Consider the following 26,490-nt stretch of genomic DNA (forward strand, 5'->3'; position numbering starts at 1 on the left):
TCCCTCCTCTATGTGACATCCTTTTATATATTTGAACATGGCTATCATATCACCCCTTAACCTCCTCTTCTCCAGGCTAAACATGCCCAGCTCCCTTAGCCGTTCCTCATAAGGCATCGTTTCCAGGCCTTTGACCATTTTGGTTGCCCTCCTCTGGACACGTTCCAGTTTGTCAGTGTCCTTCTTGAACTGTGGTGCCCAGAACTGGACACAGTACTCCAGGTGAGGTCTGACCAGAGCAGAATACACTGGCACTATTACTTCCCTTGATCTAGATGCTATACTCCTATTGATGCAGCCCAGAATTGCATTGGCTTTTTTAGCTGCCGCGTCACACTGTTGGCTCATGTCAAGTTTGTGGTCAACCAAGACTCCTAGATCCTTTTCACATGTACTGCTCTCAAGCCAGGTGTCCCCCATCTTGTATTTGTGCCTCTCATTTTTTTTGCCCAAGTGCAATACTTTACATTTCTCCCTGTTAAAATTCATCTTGTTTGTTTTGGCCCAGTTCTCTAATCTGTCAAGGTTGTTTTGAAGTGTGATCCTGTCCTCTGGGGTGTTAGCCACCCCTCCCAGTTTGGTGTCATGGGCAAATTTGATCAGGATGCCCTTGAGTCCATCATCCAAGTCGTTGGTAAAGATGTTGAATAAGACCGGGCCCAAGACAGAACCCTGTGGCACCCCACTAGTCACTCTTCTCCAGGATGAAGAGGAACCATTGATGAGCACCCTTTGGGTTCGGTCAGTCAGCCAGTTACAAATCCACTGAGTGGTAGCATAGTCAAGACCGCATTTTACCAGCTTCTTTACAAGAATATCATGGGGCACCTTGTCAAATGCCTTGCTGAAATCAAGGTAGGCTACATCCACTGCGTTCCCTTCATCTACCAGGCTTGTAATTCTGTCAAAAAATGAGATCAGGTTAGTCTGACATGACTTATTTTTCAGAAATCCATGCTGACTATTGGTGATCACAGCATTCCTTTCTAGGTGCTCACAGACTGTTTGCTTAATGACCTGCTCCAGAATCTTCCCTGGTATTGATGTCAGACTGACTGGGCGGTAATTATTTGGGTCCTCTCTTTTCCCCTTTTTTGAAAATAGGGACAACATTTGCCCTCCTCCAGTCTGCCGGGACTTCGCCTGTTCTCCAGGAATTCTCAAAGATGACTGCCAGTGGTTCTGAGATCACATCTGCCAGTTCTTTTAATACTCTTGGATGCAGTTCATCTGGCCCTGGAGACTTGAATACATCTAAACTAGCCAAGTATTCTTGTACTATCTGCTTAGTTATTCTGGGCTGTGTTTCCTCTGCTGAATCATTTGCTCCAAATTCTTCAGGTCGGGCATTGTTTTCTTTATCGGAGAAGACTGAGGCAAAGAAGGCATTGAGGAGTTCAGCCTTTTCTGTGTCCCCTGTTTGCATTTCACCATCTTCTCCTCTGAGTGACCCCACTGTTTCTTTGTTCTTCCTTTTGCTACGAACATACCCATAAAAGCCTTTTTTGTTGCCTTTAACCTCTCTAGCAAGCCTGAGTTCATTCTGTGCTTTAGCTTTTCTGACTTTGTGTCTACACGTGCTGGCTATTTGTTTGAATTCCTCTTTGGTGGTTTCCCCCCTTTTCCATTTTTTGTACACATCCTTTTTTAATCTTAACTTCCTGTGTGAGTGTAGGTTTTCATGCAAACAATCTATTATGAAAAAGCTTTATTCAAGCAATCTGCAAGGAGATCCTGAGTTCAGGTGGGAGGCTTTCGATGAGATAAAGAGGCTTGCGCCGCTCTTGAACTGTGCTATTAAAGTACTAGGGCCCTGTGCATGAAAGAACAAGGACTATATTTGGATTCAAATAGTTTTAGGCGGAAGGTCTTGGGGGGGGGAGGGGAAGCCCCCCAAGACCACAGCTTTTCCACACAATTGTCTGCTGCCCCAGAATACATCAGTTGAGTTGACATATCTTTGCCCCAAGACAGCACTTTCAGCATGTTTTTTCAGTACCCTTGAAAACCTTGTTAAAAAGCAAACCACCTACCGTTTTGACACACTGACCAATGGGTACCATTTTTAAACAAATCAGCAAGCTATCTCTTTCTAATGCCTTGTGTGTCAGTGAACAACTTAACCTTGGCCTCATCCAAAGTCGACGCAGTGCACGTTCTACAGTGCGGGGGGAAAGTATTTGATCCCCTGCTAAATTTGCCCGTTTGCCCTCTGACAAAGAAATGACCAGTCCATAATTTTAATGGTAGGTTTATTGTAGCTGTGAGAGGCAGAATAACAACAGGAAAACCCCCAGGAACCCAGAACATAAAAGTCAGAGAATGATGTGCATTATAATGAGTGAAATAAGTATTTGATCCCCTATCAACCAGCCAGATGTCAGGCTACCTGGTATCTTCACTGTATGTAAGGAGCTGAGATTAGAAGCACCTGGTCATTTCTTCGTCAGAGGGCAAACGGGCAAATTTAGCAGGGGATCAAATACTTTCCCTCAGTGTATATGGTGTCTGAGCTAATCTATCTGTAGAGCACATTAATGTCAACCTAATCAGAATGAGTTCCTTCCTCTGCTGGATGAAATACAATTGCCTCTGGTGTATTTTTGGGGAATCCTGCAACGTGTTTAAGTTTTTACTCTGCTAACTATACATTGGAATCTGCTCTGGATCAATATTGAGTAGAATTTCAATGACAGTTTTATCCTCCCAAAGTCAAACATTCACTGTTATCTAAGTTGCTTGAGCCACAGGACAAAGGCTAGATTATGAAGGCAACTCGTCTGCTGTTAAAGAGTAGAAAATTCTCTCAACTGGGTGGCTTAAAGCACACACCTTCATGAGCATGCTAGTAGTGCCCACTGCCATTAGCCCATCTCTCATAAACCATTTTATAATGTACGGTTTGCGGGGCTGGAGGAGGCTGATCCATATTCAAGAGGAGAGGAAGGGTGTATGAGTGTGTATGGAGGAAATAATAACAAATTGGTATATCTTTGGAGAATTGCCCCACAGGCCATGCATTTTTATGTTCTTAATCATTATTAAACGACTTCATGTCACACACTGCCTGGTGAATGGCTGCGTCCTGACACAAGAACGAATTACAAATGAAACGGAAGATCAAGCCGTATTAGAGGGACTGCCTCTGGGAAATGAAAATCTTTAATTCTCTTTTATTATTGACATTTATTTGGCTGCCACGAATAACAACACGGCAAAGAGATTCGGCTACGCTTGTGTGCTGAACAGCTTATCCCTGGGCTCAAAACCGACTTAACATTTATCATGTTTGCTTATGGAGCTGACACTGTGGCATACACTTCTCTATCCATCTTTAATTTATTAGGCATATTTAGCTTTTTTTAAAAAAAGAGGAAGGGCATCCCCCTCTTTTGACTTGATTTTCATAAGGAACAAACAGCACAGTTTAGAAAACATTAGTCCTCAAATACACTTCTAATTACAAAAAAGAGAGAGTATTTTAGAGTGGATTAATGGCTATGCTATCACTTCCAGCTCGAAGAATGAAACAAATGCTTAGTGGCAGAAGCTACTAACATGTATGCATAAATGGCCCTTATTATCATCTTGGTTCAGCCAGCCATAGAAGACAGGGAGGTTTGTTTAAATTCTGAAGTTGTCCCAGAAGGAATGGTCATAAATTAATTTGGGAGGGAGCGGACTGCTCTCATACTGAGTTTTTAAAAGCTGGTTTAAGACAAAGCTGACTCAGAAGCAGAAGCAATATAGGAAGTCCCATGGCAGCAAAAATGAACATTGTGTATCAATACGCTGCGGGGTTATGACGCAAGTGTCTGCCATGATTAAAATTCACATTCATTGTGTGGATAGCTCCCGTATAACCTCTATGACCTATGAAATATCCAACAAAACTCTTGCCACTGGAGTAGATGTTTTAGCAGTAGTAGCGGTAAGGTTAGGGTTATGAAGCTCATCACCACAGATGAAGCAACAGAGTACTGAACTGTATGTAAATACATTTTGCTGCACAGAAACGAATGACAAACAGCATTCCCTGCTGCATAGGTTAGCAAGCCACAGCACTGTTTAATAAACAAGCATGGGCTATCTAAATTAAAAAGAAGATGTAAAGCCCCCCAGACAGTCATGTTTGTAACGCTTAAATTGGAATATCACATATCATCATTTCTTCCTCACGAAAGCACCTCCTGCCCACTTTCAGAAGATGGGGAAATTGCCAACTGGGAAACCCTTAGAGTGGGATTTTCAAATAAAAGCAACTGGAAATTCACTTCACAGTACACACTTTCATTTCCATTGCCGCCTCTTAAAAGAATTAACTGTTTTAGCAGCTGTTGTATGGTGAACTCATGCTCGTGGCCAACATAATTCAGTAGCTAATGCTCAGTGTATAAAACCAGAATAAAAATAATTTGAATCAATATTTTCAACCTGCTTTGTAAGAAGCAACTCACATTAGAATATACATCACTGATCTTAAAATACACACACACACACACACACACACACAATCAACAAGCAGGTCTTATGTCAGGTGTGTACATGCAAGGATGATTAAAATTCCAAGCAGTGTTGGATTGTGGCCATTAGTACAATAAACTCAATTTTATGCAACATTTTGGAGAAGCAAAATATATTATATATCCAGCGGTATTCCCTCTGATGATGGGGAGCATCTGTCAGTGGAATGGGGAGGGAAGGCAATTTATGGTGATTCTTCCCCCACACCCCAGCCTCCCTAAAACTTGTTCTGAAGGATTCCCCCATCAGCAGAGGAAACACCATTGGATACTAACTAGAGCATATTAGTATTAAGATTCGTATTGTTATTGGTAATTATATCATCATAATTTTCAAGAAACTCCTGAAGTACAAGTTCTGTCCTACAAAAGCGGGATTCCCCTAGATTTAAGCCATGGCTAACAGATGCTCAAATGTTCAGCCAATCTTCTCTTTGTTTCCCAGAACAGCTGTTCTGATGCTTCTTTGCCTGTCCGCCCCCACCTTCTTTTTCACAACTGTACAAGTGCACTTCATGCTCAGGCACCATATACTCCAAATCTTTAATCAACTTTGTTCCTTGCTTGGAACCCTTTCATTTTTCTGCATCCTTTCTGAAACATGGCGGCCCACTGAGACCCAACCAATGCTGAATGGAGTGCTATTCCCTTATATACCTTGGATATAATGCTTAGAAACTACGTACCTGTGGCCATAATAGTGTCTTCTTTCCCTTGGGTGAATACGACAACCCGCTGTCTTTTCAGGTTCGCTTTGGGCAAGGCTTGTGCTTTCCGGGCTATCTCCTTAATGTCCTCAGTCTGGTGACACCAAAAACAGAAACAAAAGATGCATTGTACGTAGTACAAAACAGCACACTTGAGATTATAACTTTATTTGAATAATGTAAGGAAATTACTTTAGATATGAAAATAGACTTTTCCATTCGGGTTCAAACTGTGGTTTGAGAACCTTGTTTGGTTTAACTAACTGTGGTTGGATTCATTTTGTTTTAAATGAATGTGGAAACATCCACTCCACTAAGAAACAGGAGAGAGTGAAAAAATGTTAAGAAAAGGCGGCATAGGGCACACGCCTATACCAACAAGGGCCAGTGAAACAGAAAACACTACTTTCCTGATCTCTCTTGCATTTCTAACATGCACGGATTAACGTTTTCCAAAGTTGTATCACTTCACTCTTGACACTAAACTTCATGTGCATTAGTGTTGCCCACATTTTTCTAGAATTACAGCATTTCCCTGTAACTTCATAATAATACAATGTTTCTGCAAGGAATTTGGTGTCATTGCCGTTTGGCTGCCATTAATTCTTACACTAAGAGAGAGAAGTTTGTCTCCAAGAGTGATTGGAAAATCTCACTGTTCTCCCCAAAGTGAACATACATGGTTTTCTTCACTTTGTTCGTTGATCCACAAATGAACCCCTGTGTTTATGTCTACTAAGCATTTTAGGCAGCTTGCAGCACAAGGTGGGTGGAGGGGTGGGTAATGGGTTTCTACCCCAACCCTTGCTTTAGCCCTTACCCCTTCGAATGGCTTTCTGTTCACTGTCAGCCATCATCCTCATTGGCAGAGAAGAACAAAAGGGGCATCATGGAGAGACTGGAAACAAAGATCTGTACCAAGGTGATATTGCACAGGAGTAAGTCCCTCACGGTAACAAAAGTGTTTTCTGTCCCTGCCCTATGAGGCCTTAGGCTACCTCCTATGGTTTCTTACAGATAAGCACAGCCTCCAAGCTGTTCCTTTATTTTAGCTAAAAAGATGGAATACCCGTCAGTGGTGCCTGATCTCTCCACCTTGTGGATAGAACAAATAAAGAATTAGGGCACAGTACTTGTGGGATACAGGGAGAGCACCAGTAAAACCAGGTCCCTTTCAAGGAAGGTAGAAGAAATGAACTGCCACTCTAAGAGAGGGACAACTCAAAGATCTTCTGGGAGTGATGACTTTCCTCCCCTGCCTTCAAGGGATTGGAGGATGACAAGCCACTTGGTGGTATCCCGGTGCCCACTTGAGAAAATGAAAAACTGAGTCTGAAGAATTTGACGCTACAGATGCTAGTGAACCTAGGCTCTTTGGCAGTGCAGAATATGGGGTGGGAATCCTCCACACGACTCTGCTCCACTCGTGCAGCACTGTGGGGATGGGAGGAAAAACCATGGAGGCTGAAGAAATTACATGGAAGAAAAGGTTAATGTCCCCCAGAATTATTGTTCTAATCAAATTTTGTGCCTCCTGTGCCTGATTAAACAAATAAAACATACAGGAGATCCAATCAAAGGTTACCCTCATCATGTGTAAGTTGGCCCTCCTTTGGTACATTCGTTTACAATCTGTCAGTGTCATTACAGATAAATCCAATCTATACTAAGAAATCCAAAACTTTCGGATGATTGTACAAATCAGTCCGACTCTATGACATACAAATTCTTGCACCGCATATTGTAAGCTGTTATCTGTTTAGCATGATCCTCTTATATCTGAAGTGGTTTTAGTTACCGTATTTTTCGCTCTATAACACGCACCAGACCACAAGATGCACCTAGTTTTTGGAGGAGGAAAATAAGAAAAAAAATATCCTGAATCTCAGAAGCCAGAACAGCAAGGGGGATCGCTGCGCAGTGAAAGCAGCAATCCCTCTTGCTGTTCTGGCTTCTGGGATAGCTACACAGCCTGCATTCGCTCCATAAGACGCACACACATTTCCCCTTACTTTTTAGGAGGGAAAAAGTGAGTCTTATAGAGCAAAAAATATGGTAATTGTGTCCAGAATCCCACTAGAACCAATTTGACTTTCTTGCAATACTACATAAAGTACAAAAGGCTCTTCGTTTTAAATCCTTAGCAGGGACATCTTTTAAGACATGTACCAGCAATTCCCATCACCTACTTTGCTTTTTGCTTTGCCCTGCTCTGGCCTGGTTTGCGTATCACAGTAAGCCACACAAATATATGGGCTCCTGAAGAAGAGCTCCTTGCTGCCTTGCTTCTTCCCAGTCTTTTTTTCACCCCCATGAAGCACTAAGATAAGCCAAGATTTGGCTTAGCATGTCATCTGATCCTGGACTTAAGCTCTCTCCTCGGTAACCACAAGGTGTAGCCGAGAACAAGCCTTAGTTACAGCTTGTGGTTAGGGAGGAGAGACCTTAACCACAAGGTTGGGTTCAGATAACTTGCAAAGCCAAATCTTGGCTTGTGGCTCAGCGCACTGCGGTGTGGGAGTAAAACAGACCAGGCAGGAGAAAACAGTTACAAGCTCCTCTCCCAGAGCCTGCGTAGTCCCAGGAAACCATAGATCATCTTACAGGAGGTTATGTTGCTTATCTCACCAGCATGCAAACTGCCTTTTCTCACTGCATATTTCTGAACCCTTTTTATTGCCTGAGATCCCCCCCCCTTTTGATTTTTTGTTAAAATATATACTATCCAAAACGTAGTGCCAGGTGTAACTGACCTTAACCAGGAAATAAAACCATGGTTATTTGTCTCCAAAGTTTATGGCAGACTAATTTAAAAAGGCATACAGATCATTTTATTAGAAGTTACCACAGAAAGGAGGAAATGTAGAGCTGTTTTTGGTGGCAGTCATGCCTCTCCCATAATGTTTAATAGTAGCCTTAATCAGTCAAAGTACAAAGCTGCAGGTTTTTACAAAATTTCTCTGTGCAGTACAAACAGTTATGGCATTCTTTTATTGCATCTTCTTTTGAGTTATACAAGTAGCAATGGAACAAAGCTTGCCAGGCACAACAAATACCTAAAAAGCACTCTCTGCTCCCAGAGGAAACTGCCCAGTCATTAAGTACTTCTACACAGGTCATTGCCCCCAGAGGCACATTGGTTAATACTTTGGGACAGGTCCTTTCCTGTGGTGGCACCCCAGTTCTGAAATTCCCTCCAGGTGCTAATTTTGGGTGCCATGTGAAAATGGTTCTCTTTGTCTCTACTTACAGTTGATTGCAAAGTTTGTTGTTTTTGCTACCATGGAATCTTACTGCTCTGCAGTTTTATATTAATTCTTTATTTTAATCCAGTTTTAGACAGCTTTTTGCTCAACATACCACTTTAGAGTGAAGGTGGGGAGAGTGGATTTTTCCTCCAAATGGAAAGCCTCCCTGCACTTAAATAACTAGCACTAGCTTATACTCTCCAGGATGCATTAGTTTTCTAAGTGGATGTAACCCCCTACATTAATAATGTGGCTCCCTCACCCATCTCCAAAGTGGTTCAGTCCATCATCAAATATTACCAGAACTCAGACCTGTAGTTCTCGCGTAGATTTGAGACTCTGGCCTGAATCAGAAGCACAATTTATACTAAGAAAAGACGGTCTTAGTATATAGGTTGTGCTAAGGAAGAAAACGCGCTTATTTAGTATTTCTTATGTTATAGGTCCTAAGGGCAACTGTGTATACTGGACCTCCATTCAGCTTCTGATAATGTTCTCAAACAGCAGTCAATTAGAGCCCTTATTCTACTATAATTTTCCCTTTAGTTTTCGTGATTCTAAAAAGATCTAATGGTGAACCATTTTCATTGCTCCTTTTTCGCTGTGAGGTTTGGGGAAATGTTAAAGTTACAGAATAAAAACCCTCAATGGACACATTATCAAACATCATACATCACCATTGGCAGATCTGATATGTCACTTGCTGCCAAGCAAAGGGGGCAATATGGGATAAGATCACAATCTCTGTGCACTTTGCTAATGCAGTGAAATCAGACGTGGCAGATTTAGGATGTTCAGCAGAAACTGTGCTAGGAAGTATAAGAAAGTGCTAATGGAAAGGTTAATAAAAAGGTGTTTGGCAGACATTTGCAAAAGCATTTTGTCACTCGGTGTTAATTTAAACCAGGCATGCCCCAGGTTTTCAGCTTAAGGAAGAAATGAAAACATAAAAAGGGCAAGGCTAATACACGACTTCCATTCTTTGCTGTTCTACTATACCATACTATAGATTTCAAATAAATTGTGCTAAATCGTGAAGACCTAAAACACTGTTTTATTTGACAAATCATGTTTATTCTAATAGAGATTGTAAAAAAAATAAAACACCTTTCAATTTGCATACTCTTCATTTCTATAAAAGCAGCCACCACAAAATAAAACTGCAAAGCATATTGCGTTAACATTATAAAGATGGCGCAGATGTGTGTTGCTTTTGAGTTATCTTGAAGCAATCCAAATTGGACATACACACAAAGACACACCACAGATGTGCTTCTCTTTCTCTTCCTTTGTACTTGCCCAGACCCAAAGGAAAGTATCAGATCAGCGTATGGTCCCCTAACTGTGTGGGTCTGATAATGCAAATGGGAACTGAACAGCCCAAGCATCAGCTTTCCTGATGTATTTGCCTGATGAACAAAACACTTGAGGGGTTAAGGCAGATGTACATGTACAGAAAAAGGCTTCGTGCACATTGGACTGCAAGGATCACTTAATATCAAACACATTGGTTGTCACATTATATAGTGTCTGGTGAACTCTAGGAAACAGTCCCCATGTCCTATAGGTAGTAGTTCTCCTGATCAAGCTATTGGGAAAATGGTATACTGATAAAACCCTCCAGAATCTGAAGCATTCGCAAATAAAAATACTAAAGTCAAGAGTAGACCCTCTAAAAATGATGCACAATAGACTAAACAAAAGACAGAGACTGTGTGTGGCTGTTAGGAGATTGCACATTTGTACAAACCCAGATGGAAAATACCACTTGTGCCTGTTAACAAAAGAACAGCCCACTTCTCCAAAAGAGACTGAGTGTAAAAGGCAGGGTTTACGTTAATCAGCTCTTAACAATTCCACATACCACCTTACTAAAATTCATTTGCATGACGATAATCCACATATGGCAGAGTTTAAGTTATTTAAAATGGTGTTATATTTCAGTATTTAGTCCTGCCTCACCAATGCTTTAGCACTGGATCTTTATGGAGTGTAATTCAGCTAATGAGGTGGCTTTTTAACTGAGCAAACTGACAGGCCCCATATCTGCAGAGGCAGCTTGAAGCCGTGCCCAACCTCTCAGCTTCCCAAGAGGCTTTTCAAAATTCAATAAATAACATCTGTAGGCGATGTTGGGTGCAGACCTAGCAGAGTGCGTCATAACACTGAGCTGGCAGAACAAAGAAACCATGACGACTGCCAAGTTTCTATGGCAACTGCTGCGAGGCTTGGAGAGTATAATAGCACATCAATCACTGTCCAAAAGAACTTCATTATCAGCAAGGGGAAAAAAACCCTTTAGAATCTGTTTAGCGTGCAACATAGGTTAACTCACCTCAAAGCCTTGCGCTCTAGCAAAAGTGGCAGCTTCCTGAAATAATAATAAAAAGGGAACAGTTAATTATAAAGTGCTAGATAATAAAGAAATAACACATTTGGAAGCTCATTCAGGCAGTCTCCTTTTACATAATTATCTCAATATGCCCACATGCAGTTGTTCAGTTACTTGCGATGAAAAGGCTGCTTCTTCCCCTGACAAGATAGCAATGAAGTGTCAACACACTTCAGAGAGATGGAAGGAAAATGTGTGCTCTCCTCCCCACTGGCAAAGTAACTTTGGACTAATGGCCTTTAACAGAAAAGGGTACAGTTAACCACAGGACTTTTCACTATTAATCATTTCTACCACACTTCCCAAAGGCCACAGCAGTGAGGCTGGAGAGCCAAATTTACAAAGAGCACCCTCACCTTTCCCCAATAACGTTTAGGATCGCTTACCCCGTGTTGTGACTACACCGCTGGTAAGGAAATTAACATGTGATGAAGCCACAAATCAGGGTAAATGACCCTTGGCTGTTTCAGAGGAGAGCAGAATAAAAATACAGAGGTGCCATTTCCAGCATCAGTTCGGTATAATATGAAACATGCAGTTTCCTGCTCAACCTAACACTGAATTTTATCTCAGAACTGCTCAAAAGATCTGTCTACTTTATAGGTTTACAACCTTTTTGAGTCCACGGCTCCCTTAAGCAACTAATTTTTTTCTGCAGCACCCCTGTGGGGCTCAGGAGGCCAGAAATGTCATCCCTGGCCTGCAGAGCTGGCAGCCTCTCACCCCTTTTTGAACGCCTTCCCTTGGAGAGTGTTCCCTCAGTCTCCTCTCCTCTCCCCTCTTCTTGGGAATCTTCTGGGCAGCCGCAGCTGCACCCCCTGGTCTCTGAGCTGCCCCCCCTGCCCCAAAGAGAAGGGGCTCCTCACACTGCCCCACAGGGGCCTGGGGAGCACCCGCTGGCCAGCTTCAGAGGCACCATTCACCTGGGGAGCTTGTAGCCAGGGCTGCTGCAGCAAACAGCTGTGCAAGCTTGGGGAGGCAGAGATGTGAGAGGGCATCAGAGGAGGGAGGGAAGGAAAGAGGGACAGAAGCCAGTGTTGCCCGCGACACCCCTGACCATCATTCAAGGCACCCTAGGGTGCCACGGCACACTGGCTGAAAGCCACTGGTCAACTTGAAGGTTTTTAAGTAGAGGTTGGATGGCCATCAGTCATGGATGCTTTAGTTGAGATTCCTGCATTGCAGGGGGTTGGACTAGATGACCCACGGGGTTCCTTCCAACTCTACTTCTAACTCTGTGAGTCCATGATTCTATGACCACACCTTTTCATCACATTTGCAGGCTTCCTGTAGACATCTGGTTGAAAACTGTGAGAACAGAGTGCTCAGCTAGGTGGGTTTTTCAGCAGATGCAGCAGGACTCCTCTGATATTTTTAAATCATACGGTTTGATTACAGCTTTATGTAATAGTTATAAGCTTTAAAATATAATTTCAATCAACAACATTCATGGTGTCATTGAAGGATTAGCCTGGTGCTTAGCTGCAAACATATTGAAAGCTATTTGTCATTGATTTCACATTAAAGAACCCCAAGTGTTTCAAATAAAACAACACATCCAACCATTAATGAGAGAATCCCTTAAAACAGTTTGATGTCTTATTCACAGCTTTAGGCAACTGAACTCTTCTTCATCCCTCAAGTAGGACTCGAGCACCAGAAGGTCGTTATTTCATATTTATATCAAACATTAATGGCTCCCCTTTGAATGTGTGATTTTAAATACAAGCACAGAACAGGGGAGAAAGCAGTAATGCTATTTCCTAATTGGTTCTAATATGAAGACATCACTGAAGATAATTTACATATACTGGGTGATATCCAGTGCTGCACAATGGATTTCCCTTTCCTTTCCTCGCCTCTGCTGCCTCCACGCACCTCCAAATCTGACCCAGAGGGTCCTCCAATGCTCCAAAGCAGATTTGGTGGCTGCGTGGAGGTGGCAGTGCAGAATATAGTAGAGGAAGTCTACCTGTGCAAACAGAAGACCGTTCCTCTAGCACAGTGTTCCCCAACCTTGGGCCTCCAGCTGTTTTTGGACTACAATTCCCATCATCCTTGACCACTGGTCTTGCTAGCGAGGGATGATGGGAGTTGTAGTCCAAAAACAGCTGGAGGCCCAAGGTTGGGGAACACTGCTCTAGCAGACCTTCAGATATCCCTCACTGAAAACGTACCATTTGAAAAGATTAGAAGACATAAAATGAGTATGTAATGAGGATGTAGCCAAACCATGGCTAAGCATGAATGCACAAGTGTGCTGGTACTCAGAGGAAAAACTGTGGCCATTTCGCTCCTTCTCCACATGCCCTGCTGCAGAACTAAGACATGGTTTGGCTCAGCATCATGGCTAAGCCTGGGCTCATGGTTTGTCTTGGCCCAGACAAACCACAAGTTATAGGGCTTGCTGCTTGTAACAAATCATGAACCCAGATCTGCATGTAGCACTAGCACCAGGTACTGTGGCGGCAGCAGCTTCTGGAGAGCAGCAAAGCAGCTTTGATTTTTCTGTAAGTACTGTATTTTTTGCTCTATAAGACTCACTTTTCCCCTCCTAAAAAGTAAGGGGAAATGTGTGTGCGTCTTATGGAGTGAATGCAGGCTGTGCAGCTATCCCAGAAGCAAGAACAGCAAGATCCCTCTTGCTGTTCTGGTTTCTGAGATTCAGAATATTTTTTTCTTGTTTTCCTCCTCCAAAAACTAGGTGAGTCTTGTGGTCTGGTGCGTCTTATAGAGTGAGAAATACAGTACCTGCACACAAGCATGTTCACACCACATGTCAACTGGGCCAACATACGAAACATTAACGTATCTCTATGCACGGAGCTCTGTTTGTAATAAAGCTTTTACCTACTTTCCAAAGTATCTTAATCATTCCCCCCCCCCCCCCCGTTACTCACATTTCACTTCACAACAGGAGGTAACTTTTGGCCAATCTCACTATCACTTGTTCAGTTTACATTATCGCCGGTGCCTTTTTACTGTTCCATTTTGCAGGGGAATAACATCAGCGGAGAAATAGTGATCTTTGCAGACTACTAAACATAAGCAATGCAAGTACAATTGGCTGAGGACTGCTGATGAGATAAATGGAGCACTGCAAAAGAAGTGATCTTACAATGCTCCCACGCATTTCAGCGGGGCCTGTGTAGGTAGGAGAATTTTCTGGTGGATTGCGCCGCAAATAATTCAAGGAAGTATTTAATGTGCACATGTTTCTCAGGCACCGGTGACAAGGCATTCTGGTGGACATTCTAAGAAGCTGAAGTGGGAACAAACAATTACTGCAGCAGGAAGCTGAAGTTAATAAAACCTGATAAGCTGAGAAAGCACACTTCCTCAGGCTGATCACTGAAGAAGCAGAGGGCCAGCCAGGTTAGCCTGAACTGAGTTTGACAGAAAAACTGAATCACAGCCTTAACAATTGGGTTCCAGCAAGGTTAGCCACATTGGCAATTTACTTACAAAAGATTCCCCCCCCCTCACACTTCCCCGTTGTCAGTGGCATTTGCTAGCCCAGCTGTCAAGGCAAAGTGTAAGGTTCAAAGGTATCATGCAGTGTATTCTTAGAGCAGCATGCAATTAACAAAGCCAAGGCATACATGGGGTGGGGGGTGGGGAGGGAAAGAGCCTGAAAGCCTCCAAGATAAAGAAATGCACTTCTAATGAACTACAATAAAATCCAGAAAGGCTTAGGTGGGACTGGGACACAGACAATGCAAAAAAAAAAAAAAAGGGAGGGGGGAGAAGAGTAGTAATGGAAGCCATAAGTCCACAGAAAATAGGAACAAAAACTAAACAAGATGTATTGGAGCCAGATGATATTTGTAACCTCAAGTTTTTAGTCATGCAATTGAAATAGGAAGTTTGAAGTCTATTCTGAGGTGAGAGGGAGGGGAAGACATTAACATCTGTGCCAAACTTTAATTTGGTGAGGAACCTCTGATACTGCTTTGTGCCTATCTGTGAATCAATCTGTAGAGTGCAAGTTATTTCCAGTTATTTAAAATACTTTCTATTTTTTTGCTTGGAAGATGGAGTTTTTTGCTGCTTTAGGGCTATTGCAAGCACTACAGTCAATCCAGGCCCAATCCTGAGCATACCTGTAAGACTGACTTGGTTATTATAAACATCTGTTTGGGGTACTCACGCTTTACGTTTGTGGTTGTATGCTTTAAAATTTGAAGTGGGAAGAGCCCTGCAGTTGCTATGGTGCCAGACAAGAAACTCTGGTGCTGGAAATCAGAAGTGAAAGAGGACGGTCCAAATGCTGTTAGGGTGCCATGCAACAAGCACAGCTGGTCCAGCTCCCTCCCCACCTCCAAACCTTCTCAATATAAGAGCAGCTATGTCTGGATCAGACCAAAAGTCTATCTCATGGGTAGGAAAACTAAAGCCCAGGGGCCAGATCCGGCCCAATCGCCTTCTAAATCCGGCCCGTGGATGGTCCGGGAATCAGTGTGATTTTACATGAGTAGGATGTGTCCTTTTATTTAAAATGCATCTCTGGGTTATTTGTGGGGCATAGGAATTCGTTGATTTTTTTTTTTTTTTAAATAAAGTCTGGCCCCCCACAAGGTCGATACGATACGATACGATATCTTTATTGTCATTGTCCCATGCAGAACAATGAAATTGAAAACCTACATAAAACTACATAAAAACTACATAAAAACTGCATTAAACTACTACAAAACTACGTAAAACATTCAAAACCCCTAAAAACTCTGAAACCCCATTTTAAAATACACTATACTATAGAGACCCCTTATTCTGCGTTTAGAACCAGAATTGCATTCTGGTTTTGCATGCAGGGAAAGTGGACCGGTCCCCTGCTGAAAAAGTTTGCTGACCCCTGGTATATCTAGTCTAGCATCCCATTTCCCAAATCTGTCAATCAGATACCTCTGGGATGCCCACAAGGTAGATATGAATGCAATGATTTTCTCCTCTGGTTGCTCTCAGCAACTGGGATAGGGTGAGATACTGCCTCTGTAACTGAAGATCATGATGGCTTGTAGACATTGATAGATTTATCCTCCAAGCCTTTGTCCAATTCCCTTTAAAATCCATCTAAGATGACATCACAATATTCCATGGCAACAGACAGATGAAATGTTTGCGGCATGCCATACTTTCTTCAGAATAGCTGTGACGATTTTTCTTACTGTACGAACAAACATGGAAGGTCAGGTCACAAGGCTGGAGCAAGAAGACAAGGGTGTCCCTTTTGAGAAATGATACGTTCTGCCACACAGGAAAGCAGTAAGGCCGGGCACTTAATCTTTACCCTGTTCTGTAGCCAACTCCAAATACGTCTTGTTGCTACCCAGTTTATACCAAACCACATTTTCTGTCCAAGGGGGCAGAAAAAAAATCTAATCTAAACACAGATGAAAAAAGACTGGGCTTCCCTTGACCTCAGCAAAACCACCAATGCCACCACAGACAAAATTGCCCATAAATAAATAAGAGTCTATCTCAGTACTCAATTCCCAAAGAAACACCAGAAGTTTGGGACATAATTATGTTCCTTCAAGTAGCATTCCAATGCGCCATACTTCTTTTTCTTCATATTCCCATCCTTTGCTCTTGCTTCAGAACTCATATCTGCTCTGCTCCATATATTTCTTTCTACCATTCCTACCTCTGTGACATTTTCCAAGGTGCTTATTACATGTGAAGAGCACTCCCCCCAGCTTGCTGTAGTATATGATGACAATAGCTGTAAGATCAGTCCTTCTGCCAAACAGTTTCTCTTACCTACTTTAAATCCTTCCTGCAAAATTTTCCCTCACTGTCCCTCAGAAGGCTCCTTGGCTGCAGCAGAAGATTGGCTTGATCCATTTGTTCCAGCTTAAAAGCACCTGCACTTTTGTGTGAATTTTATTATAGCTGGTTTCCTGGTATTTCTTAAGTGGGACTACCTGTACTCCAGGAGGAGGTTAAATTTGCTACATCCTAGTCAGATCTCCCATCTCTTCTTTCTCTGAGAGCTGCGCTCAGTGCTTTTAGGAATCATGTTTGCTTTACGGTTTTCGGCTCGGGGTTCACGCCTTTGCAGCGACTGCTGCTAATAATGATATTTGGCATGTCCCAAATAGCTCAGAAAGTTCAAAATGAAAGGATGCCTTTCAGCATTGATTGACCATAAGTGCAAGATAATGAAAGAAGCAGTGGGCCATCTGTGCTAGCCCCCAAAGGCACCTCATATGGGAGAAGGTAGTCAGGTTAAAATCTAACCTCAGAGAGGCAGCAACATATGGCGATTGCTAGGGTAACAACAGGCAGCGAGGGCACTCCCTAGTGCAGGTGATAATAAGGGTGATAATATCTATATTAAAGGCTTTCCATTTTCTATCTGACATCAGGATTCACAAAGGAGAAGGGATTAAGGAAATAAACAATCTTCACAGAAGCTTTACAGCTCCCAGGAGAATGCAGCATTTTCATTCATGCATGGCGTGTGACAACAGCAAAGCAAAGCAAAAGAACGAAACACAAAGCCATAACCGCCCCACCCCAACACCCCAACACCAAAACATACAACCAGCAACATAATCTATTCTTTTTCCGGGGGGGAAGACAGGATTTGAACAGCAGTTGTTCTTCAGCCTTGATAAACTTTCTCTGTTATCCAGACACACAAGCAGCGCACACTGCTTCCATCCTATTGCTTTAGCAGATTGGGTTTCAACAGGAGACTTACACATTGGTACCGTATTTTTTGCTCTATAAGGCTCACTTTTCCCCTCCTAAAAAGTAAGGGGAAATGTGTGTGCGTCTTATGAAGCGAATGCAGGCTGTGCAGCTATCCCAGAAGCCAGAACAGCAAGAGGGATCGCTGCTTTCGCTGCGCAGCGATCCCTCTTGTTGTTTTGGCTTCTGAGATTCAGAATATTTTTTTTCTTGTTTTCCTCCTCCAAAAACTAGGTGCATCTTGTGGTCCAGTGCGTCTTATAGAGCGAAAAATACGGTACCTTTTCCTGAAGCCCCTACTCTTTGCCCCACTTCAGATCGCGGTGCCGATTTATAATCAGTCGCATTTTAAAACGCAGTAGCAAACCCTAACAATCTAACTTGTTTAGCAATAATGAACATTTAAATGCACTGCAAAGCTATTGTTTTTAAAGCATTTTTTAAAAAACCAAATAGCACACAGAATTTCACACTGCATAGAAACAGTGTGTAGAGGAAGAGCTGTTGAAATACGTTCTGTCGCTTAAAGTTAACTCTCACCCTTTATTTTCAGCAGAACAGCAGCCATTTATGCAGGAAACTGAAGATAAAACTCAAGAGATAGCAATAAAAAAAGGTAACTGCTATTTGTGTCAGGACCTTGTGGCAGGCTTCACTTTCATGTTGTTTCTAGTTTTCTTAGGTCAGTAACAATTTCCCTTATTTTTGTTCTAGCTTAAAAGCACTTACACTTTTGCACAGATTTCACCGTGGCTGACTCTTTGGTATTTATTATGTGGGACTATCTATACTCCAGAAGGAGCGAAGTGGCTGAAATGCAGCTTGTTAAAACTGATCAATACTCAGTTTATAACCAGATGAAACCTGTTTAGGGCCACATTCCTAAACACACTTAAAATGCTTCTAAGTTAACATAGGACTGATATACCAGACACAACAAAGATATGAGAAGTCAAAACTTCCAGGAGCAGAACAGTTGTGTCTTAGCGTACTTCTAGGTCTGAATGCCGTATACTATAAAATTAAAAACCAAAGGTCTTGGTCCAGAAGAAGCCCAGGTGATGATGCTCTGTGAACCAATGCCAGCAATTCTTCAAGAGTTGGCCATGAATTGGTATATTTCTGAAGCTACTTTGGTTTTGCTCTACTGCTACAGTTAATTTATCCTTATTCCCCTATTTGATTTTTTTTAAAAATATAGATAGTCCCCCCCGCCCCTTTAACATTAGTGATAGCCTTTATTTATTACAGGGCAAGTTTTTGCAAGAGAAACCGCTCCTTTCCTCCACAATCTTCAAAAGGGTACCTTCACTGAGGTTTTGCAACATGTCAGGATAATTAAATGTAGTAATTTAAGTAGGTAAATACTAGAGAGTTATATAAAAAAAAGACACATCATATAACAAAGTTTATCAGATATACGAGTCATGGGACACCCAGTGCATTGCTCCCAAACTGCATGGAAACTTCCTGAGGTGGAAGGAGCAGTGGTGGACTTGGGGCTCTCAAATTTGAGTGGCGCCCCGTGTGATGCTAAAATTGGGCACCCCCTGCCCCTCACACTCTGTTCTACAGCATTGTTGTGGGACCCCCTGCAGCGCATCACCCGGTGCGGCCGAACCAAACTGCTACTCTCCCCCAGCCAGTGCAATAAGAATGGTGGCATCCCTCCTCGCTCGCTCTGCAAAAGCTTGGTTATCATGTTTCAATCCCATTTTTTTAAAAATAGTTCTTATTTCTTCTAATTTACACCCCTCATATAATGTCTGGTATAAGGTTTCTTAATCATAAAGGAAAAAAGAGCCGCTTGCCCTGCGGGAATGTGGGCATTGCAAACACACGCTCCTTGGGAGTGAGTGGATATATTTCCAACTGCGAAGGTAGCATCTGGATCTTAGCAATAGGACTGCATCCCACTGTTTGGGCTCCTGCTCTGGGTCCCATCTTAGCTGCCACAAGCCCTCCCAAGCCTCCACCTGAGGCTCTCCGCTCTGCAGCAAAGTCAGGGGGGGATTCCTGGTTCCTCTTCCCAAGTGACTGAAGTGCACTTCCCTTCAGCTCAGGCTTCCACCATTCAGCCCCCCCCCCCCCGTTTCTTCCTCCTCTGGACTAGTCAAGGTCCTTTCCAACTCTACAATTCTATGATGGCAACTGATGAAATGTAGAATATCCAGCATCTAAAAGAAAACATTAAGACCCTGCTATGAAGCTCTCCCTACTTGGCAGAATCTCGGCTATCAAAATGAACCTATTACCCAGGATGCTGTTTTTATTTCAATCAATATCAATTGTTAATAACGCAGGCTGCTTCAAAGAATGGAAGATAAATAAATAAATTTATTGGTGAGGGAAAAGCCAAAACATAAAATTATGACAGATACAAAAGAAAGAGGAGGCTTTGCCCTGCCAGATCTACAAATTTATTATGAGGCAGCCTGTCTGTGCTGGTTAAGAGAATGGATTACATTGGTTAATGCAGACATCCTGGACTTGGAGGGTCATGATTTATAATTCGGCTGGCATGCATGTCTTTGGCATGGAAGATTTAATAATTACGTAATGCTCCTCAACATGCTTGTGGGACTCCTACCTATAAAGGGCCTCAGGAGCACAAATAAACACAGATGAACCAGCCTCAGCAACAAACAAACAAACAAACAAACAAACAAACACCCTTTAAGATCATCTTCTGGTGCTCAGAAGGCAGGTAGATTATAATGAAGAAGCAAGGAATGTTATTATCTCCATGAAAAGAAAAAGCTAGATTAATGTTCTCTTTGTCCATAGAGAAAGACATCAGTTCTGAAGTTTGACACTCTCTAGCAGTGACAGCCTGTGCTCCAATTTTGGATGTGCTGATTTGTATTTAAAAAATACAAATTATTTTAGGAAACCAGGAAAATAACTAAGTAGATCATATTGCTTGGTTTAAGCTGCTTCTTCAGGTTCCCAGCGGCAAAATTTAGAAGTTCCATGGCTTTTGCTATCATTATTTAGCTGCTTGCTATTACTATTGTCTCATTAATAATTATTTCCTTACTTAATAGCCTCACAGTTACCTGCCAGAAGATCACAGCTGAAAAGAAATCACTTAGAGCTAAACTGCCACTGTATCCATTTGTAATAAGCTGCAACAGCTCTATGCATCTGAGCCATATTGAAATTCCGCTACAAATAATAACTATTATCTAGACCTGTACTTTGTATCCCCAAACTGTAAAACCTATGCTACCAGCCCTTCCTCCCTAGTCCAACATCTCATATGTTTTTGTCATACAGTTTATTATAATCTATAAACATCTATATAAATAGGACTGTTTTAAAAATCAAGGCATTCCACAAAGAAAAAGGAATCTTGATCTTTATGAGATTCCACACTTCAAAAAGTATTGAAATGAAAACTGGTGAAGGATGATTAGAATCAAAAATATCACAGACTGAAAAGAAATTAGCACAATGTGAGCTACCATTAAATCTAATCTAAAAGGACTTTAATGAGCGATAGATGTTTGAAAGAAAGTAGAAGACTGCAAAAAGACTCAAGGCTTATTACTGGAAGGAGTAATAAAATTAGGACTAAAATCCTAGGGTTAAGAGGCCTTGTTTCATTGAAAGAACACAGATGAATCATATCACATTTTTCAGAACATCTTTTTTTCTTTCTTTACACAAATGTAACAGGTTTTGACTGATTGCAATGAATGTGTTTTCCATCTTACTTCCTCTCTTGAAAATGCATGGATGAACAAGGCCCATTTTCAGACTTGCAACATAGAATTATATCCCAAACGCACTCTGTATCCACTTCCAAAAGAAAAACCACACGACAAACTAATAAATGAGCCCCCAACGAAGTGGTGACTTAAACTGAGGCCTCACCAACTTCTGATGAAACAATGAAAACTACAATCAAAAGCGTAAAAGAGATATTAAATTAATGTGGATACACAAATCTCTGGAAGATCATTACAGAATTTATGTTTACACTTAGATATCTAAGTGTATCATGGGAATGGAAATATTAATCTTTAATGCAACAAAAAATCTTATAGGAGAAATTCAACGCATTCCCCAAGCCATAGAAAAAAGTTTCTAGAGATTTAAAAAATTAATGATTAGTGTACACAGAAGCAAGTTCCTTTAAATGTCCAGAAATGCAGCTTCTTTCATCTACTGCGGATAAAGAAATTGAGATAATTATTTTTCTAATTTGAAGGTATGGGTCAACTTGGAAAGTAAGATCTAAGAGAATGCTGAAAACTTTTGTGTTTGTTTTCAAAGGGACCTAGAGAAGCCCTAGATGGATTAATAGTTTGAAGCTATGGGTGATCAAAAGTTTCTTAGAGGTCCAGGAGAAATTATCAGGTTTGTACAGTGGTACCTTGGGTTACATACGCTTCAGGTTACATACGCTTCAGGTTACAGACTCCGCTAACCCAGAAATAGTACCTCAGGTTAAGAACTTTGCTTCGGGATAAGAACAGAAATCAGGCTTCTGCGGCGCGGCGGCAGCAGGAGGCCCCATTAGCTAAAGTGGTGCTTCAGGTTAAGAACAGTTTCAGGTTAAGAACGGACCTCCGGAACGAATTAAGTACTTAACCCGAGGTACCACTGTACTCCTCTGTCCATCTCCTGACAAAGGCCACTGGCTTGAGTGACCAATGCAGTTTCAGTTCCAAAACCAAGGCAGGAACAAGATTCGGACTCCAGAGTTCAGCTGATCTAGCCATTCTGTTTTTGTGTCTACCATCCATATGAGTTCAAACCACCTGCTTTGGCCAACAAACACCAAAACAAGATAGCAAAAATTGGTAAAACATAGTAAATAATGAAATCATCTTTGCTGTGAGTCCTGGAGGACCTTCACCCTGACATGCAAGACTTTTTCTGCCTGACCTGGAATGAGAGGGCCCCAACTGACTCCAACTACAGGAGCTGGGGCTGCTGAGGAGGCCAGAGACCATCTCATCTGTCTCATAGTGAAGGCCCAAGTCACTGAGCCTGAGCTTCCACAGCCACCTGCCATGAACCACCACTGGCAGGATTGGCAGCATCGGTAGCAGATATGTTCTGTGCTTAATATGTTATTCTCTTGTTAATTATGCTGTTTTAAATGTGCATTTTATATCTGACTTCCTTTAGCAATGCTTTGCTTTGAAATATTTAAGATAATATTTTAGTTTCCTGTTAACTATGTTGCTTTGAATGTCTACTTTATATTTGACTTTCTTCAGTAATGTTTTATTCAATATATATTTTTGATGTTTTAATTAATGTGATGTAAACCGCTTTGAGATTTTTCTTAAAAATGTAAAGTGGTATAGAAAACAACAACAACAAACAAACAACAAACCTCAATTATGCTTGTTAAGCAAAATGTTATGTATAATAATAATAATAACAATAATAATAATAATAATTTATACCCCTCCCACCTGGCTGGGTTTCTCTAGCCACTCTGACACATATATAAAGATAATAAAACATCAAACAGTAGCAATCTGATCCAATATAAAAAGTCACAATAACTTTAAAATAAACAACATTCAACAATCCATCAGAAACTAATAGTAAACAGTAAAATTATACATCAGCAAATAATAATTAAACAGTTTGTACTTATCAGTCACAATAAAGAATTACCAATCTATAATCAATAAAAATACCACAAAACATACAAAAACATGCAAAAGGATCAAATTGAGAAACAAAGACACGCAACTTCTAAAACTATTTTAAAAATATCCCTGAAGGCCTCTCTTCCCAGCTGCTTCTTCTGTTCTCAAAGTTATGTATTCAAGGTTAAAAAAAGAGATCCTTTTCTTTTCGTTGATATGGATTTAAAGGGGGGTTTAGACCACATTCTGGTCCATTGAGTGGGGTTAATCTTGTAGCCTATGTCATTCTCCCATTGTTTTTTGATTGCGTCTATGGGGTTTGAAGAACTCATAACCCACCTACTTTCAGCATCCAGAAACACCATAACCAGACACTGGAGAGACCTGTCAGGAGTAAGCATGGACCAATGGTACCAAATAGTATGGGAAACAGCCCTACTAGAAAAATTAACCAATAAACAGAAACTGACACGGGGACAAACAGAAGAAGATGCCTTTACCCTGGTATGCCTCCCCTTTATCACATACACAGCCCAACAAGACAATGACAATAATCCACCAACAGCATACAAATCAATATGGCTAACCTGATCCAAAACAGCCACCCACCCCACTCACACACAAAAACAAAGATCACCACAGCCAATCACAAACAAACAACCACACCCTAGGTTGACCCCAACCTCTCTCACCACCAAAGGAACACAAGTGAACAGCACAAGCAACACTGACACCAAACCCTACATACATTAAGCATAATAGAAACATCGCCACCCCACCCCACCCCCACCCATCTTCTCCCCCTCCACCCCTTTTTTTCCTCCCCTTGATGTCTCAACAAATGAAACGGATTTGTAAAAATGTTACATGGAAAAAATACGAGAGACATTACACATACTTCTGTAAAACAAGAAAATCTTTAATAATAAGAATAATAATTCCTTAAATTCAATCTCTGGTATTTCCAGATAAACTTGGGTGTGTTCCCTGTTTGAAACCCTGGCTGCCAGTCAGTGTACGCAATATTGAGCTACATGGAGCAATGGTCTGACTGGGTGTAAGGCAGCCTCCTATGCTTCTACGAAGCAGTTCTCGAAATGGGGCAAGGCAGTGCAATCTAGTCATCATGTGTAATATTTACACATGATTTACTTTTATGTCAAGAACCAGTAGTGAAGTTGTGATGACTTTATTATTTATAACCCGCCCATCTGGCTGAGTTTCCCCAGCCACTCTGAGCGGCTCCCTATCAAGTATTAAAAACAATACAGCATTAAATATTAAAAACTTCCCTAAACAGGGCTGCCTTCAGATGTCTTTTAAAAATAGGATAGCTACTTATTTCCTTCACATCTGAAGGGAGGGTGTTCCACAGGGTGGGCGCCACTACCGAGAAGGCCCTCTGTCTGGTTCCCTGTAACCTCACTTCTCACAATGAGGGAACCGCCAGAAGGCCCTCAGCACTGGATCTCAGTGTCCGGGCTGAACGATGGGGGTGGAGACGCTCCTTCAGGTATACAGGACCGAGGCCGTTTAAAAGATCCTTTGCACAAAGAATAAAAGAAGCAACACAATGGGTCTCATACAGTCTCACTCCTGCCACCCCCAGCTTCTGGGGCTTTGGGCTGAGCCTCTTTTTGAAAGAGACCTTCTGGGGCCTGGCCTTAAAGCAACATTTCCAACACACGACAAACGTCTTAAAAGTTTCTATTAACTCTGTCCACATCTGGACAAAAGGGAACGCTGAGCTGCTCCGTATCATATTACCAATTAATGTTTAAATAGCCCTCCCAATTACATGATTTAATTTTACAACCATTTTACAAATTGGCTTAGGTACAAAGATAATGTAAATTCTGCCAGTAGGCTTTATTTATATACCCTTAAAGGCAGGAAAAAAATGAAATATTCCCGGAGTCGATGGGAGAAGTGGGGCTCTGCACTCCTCAGCAGAAAAGGAAATTAGAGGGCCCCTTTCCCCACTATTTTCAAATACTTTGCTCTTTCCAAGAAAAACAAGTTGTAAATGGCTGGGGCAAAAGCTCCGAATTCCAGCTTCTAGAAAAAACACAGTTGCTAATTAACTGAATTTTGTTTCTAATGTAAAGGAGAGTGCTGTTAAAAATTCTGCATCAGCAAATATGGGATTTATACTTATTACATGATATAATAAATTCAGATGCCAATAAACCGTGTGCCAATTATCAAGGGGAGTGATTGCATGACCAACACAGGGAATCTGAAACACACTACATGCGTGGAACACTCCAGATTTATACTCTGCTATTCTGGATATAAAGCCCCCACAATTTTACTTTTGTGTTGACTTTCTCGAAGAACTAACATTTCATTGCTTTACATAAACAAAGAGGACTAAAAGGAATCTTGAAAGTTTAGAACAGAACTTTACTTGTTTTTAAATGCCCATGCTCACTAGGAAATTCTAACTGGTTGAGTCAGCACATCATTGGAACTATGTTCTTATGGCACAAATCCAATAATAATTGAATAATGAAATACATCATTATGACCAGGGTGGCTCAAGACATTATGCTGCCTAAGATAAAGGAGAAATTGGTGCACCCTCATTCCATGTTCAGAAACGAAATGGATTTGTAATTGAATCTTACTTCAACTGGTAACAGGATCGTGTTCCTCCAGTGCACCTGATGGCAGCAGGCTAATTTAGGAGATACTGTATATGAAAAGGCCTGTGGTACACTAAGCTCTGATCTCCAACAGATGGGAATGGCGGGGTGGGGATCAATGTCTGAGGTGCGCTGGTGCTGACCTTCAACATCTGCCACCCGAGTCAATTGCCTCACTCTGCCTAAAGGTAGGGCCAGCCCTGATGGAGACCACCAATAATTATTCTGCAAATCAGAAACAAAGTACCGTATTTTTCGCTCCATAAGACGCACCAGACCATAAGACGCACCTAGTTTTTGGAGGTGGAAAACAAGAAAAAAATTATTCTGAATCTCAGAAGCCAGAACAACAAGAGGGATCGCTGTGCAGCGAAAGCAGCGATCCCTCTTACTGTTCTGGCTTCTGGGATAGCTGCGCAGCCTGCATTCGCTCCATAAGACGCACACACATTTCCCCTTACTTTTTAGGAGGGAAAAAGTGAGTCTTGTGGAGCAAAAAATACAGTAATTCACAGCAGGCCATGTCTATTCTGTTGTATGGCTCCAACAATAGCTACAGCCAGAATAGACCGGCAGTTGTAACTGAACAATAGTTAAGAAAACAGTTGCACTCCCAGCAATCGTGGGATCATGATAGTTTTGGAACATCTGCTGG

The 26,490-nt window shown here is 41.7% G+C and overlaps 1 protein-coding gene across 3 annotated transcripts in view; it reads right to left on the reverse strand.

The window, feature by feature from the left end:
• Positions 1-26,490, reverse strand: part of ADK (adenosine kinase) — a 201,080-nt gene that overhangs the window by 31,654 nt on the left and 142,936 nt on the right. For all 3 annotated transcript variants that reach the window (XM_081006532.1, XM_081006533.1, XM_081006531.1), the window contains exons 8-9: positions 10,814-10,849; positions 5,210-5,324 (exon numbers count right to left, since the gene is read on the reverse strand). In XM_081006532.1, coding sequence (XP_080862658.1) covers positions 5,210-5,324; positions 10,814-10,849 — 151 coding nt within the window. The remainder of the gene's footprint in view (positions 1-5,209; positions 5,325-10,813; positions 10,850-26,490) is intronic.

Source organism: Podarcis pityusensis, assembly GCF_964106645.2.
Source record: "Podarcis pityusensis genome assembly, chromosome: 5".
NCBI classification, from domain to species: Eukaryota; Metazoa; Chordata; class Lepidosauria; order Squamata; family Lacertidae; genus Podarcis; species Podarcis pityusensis.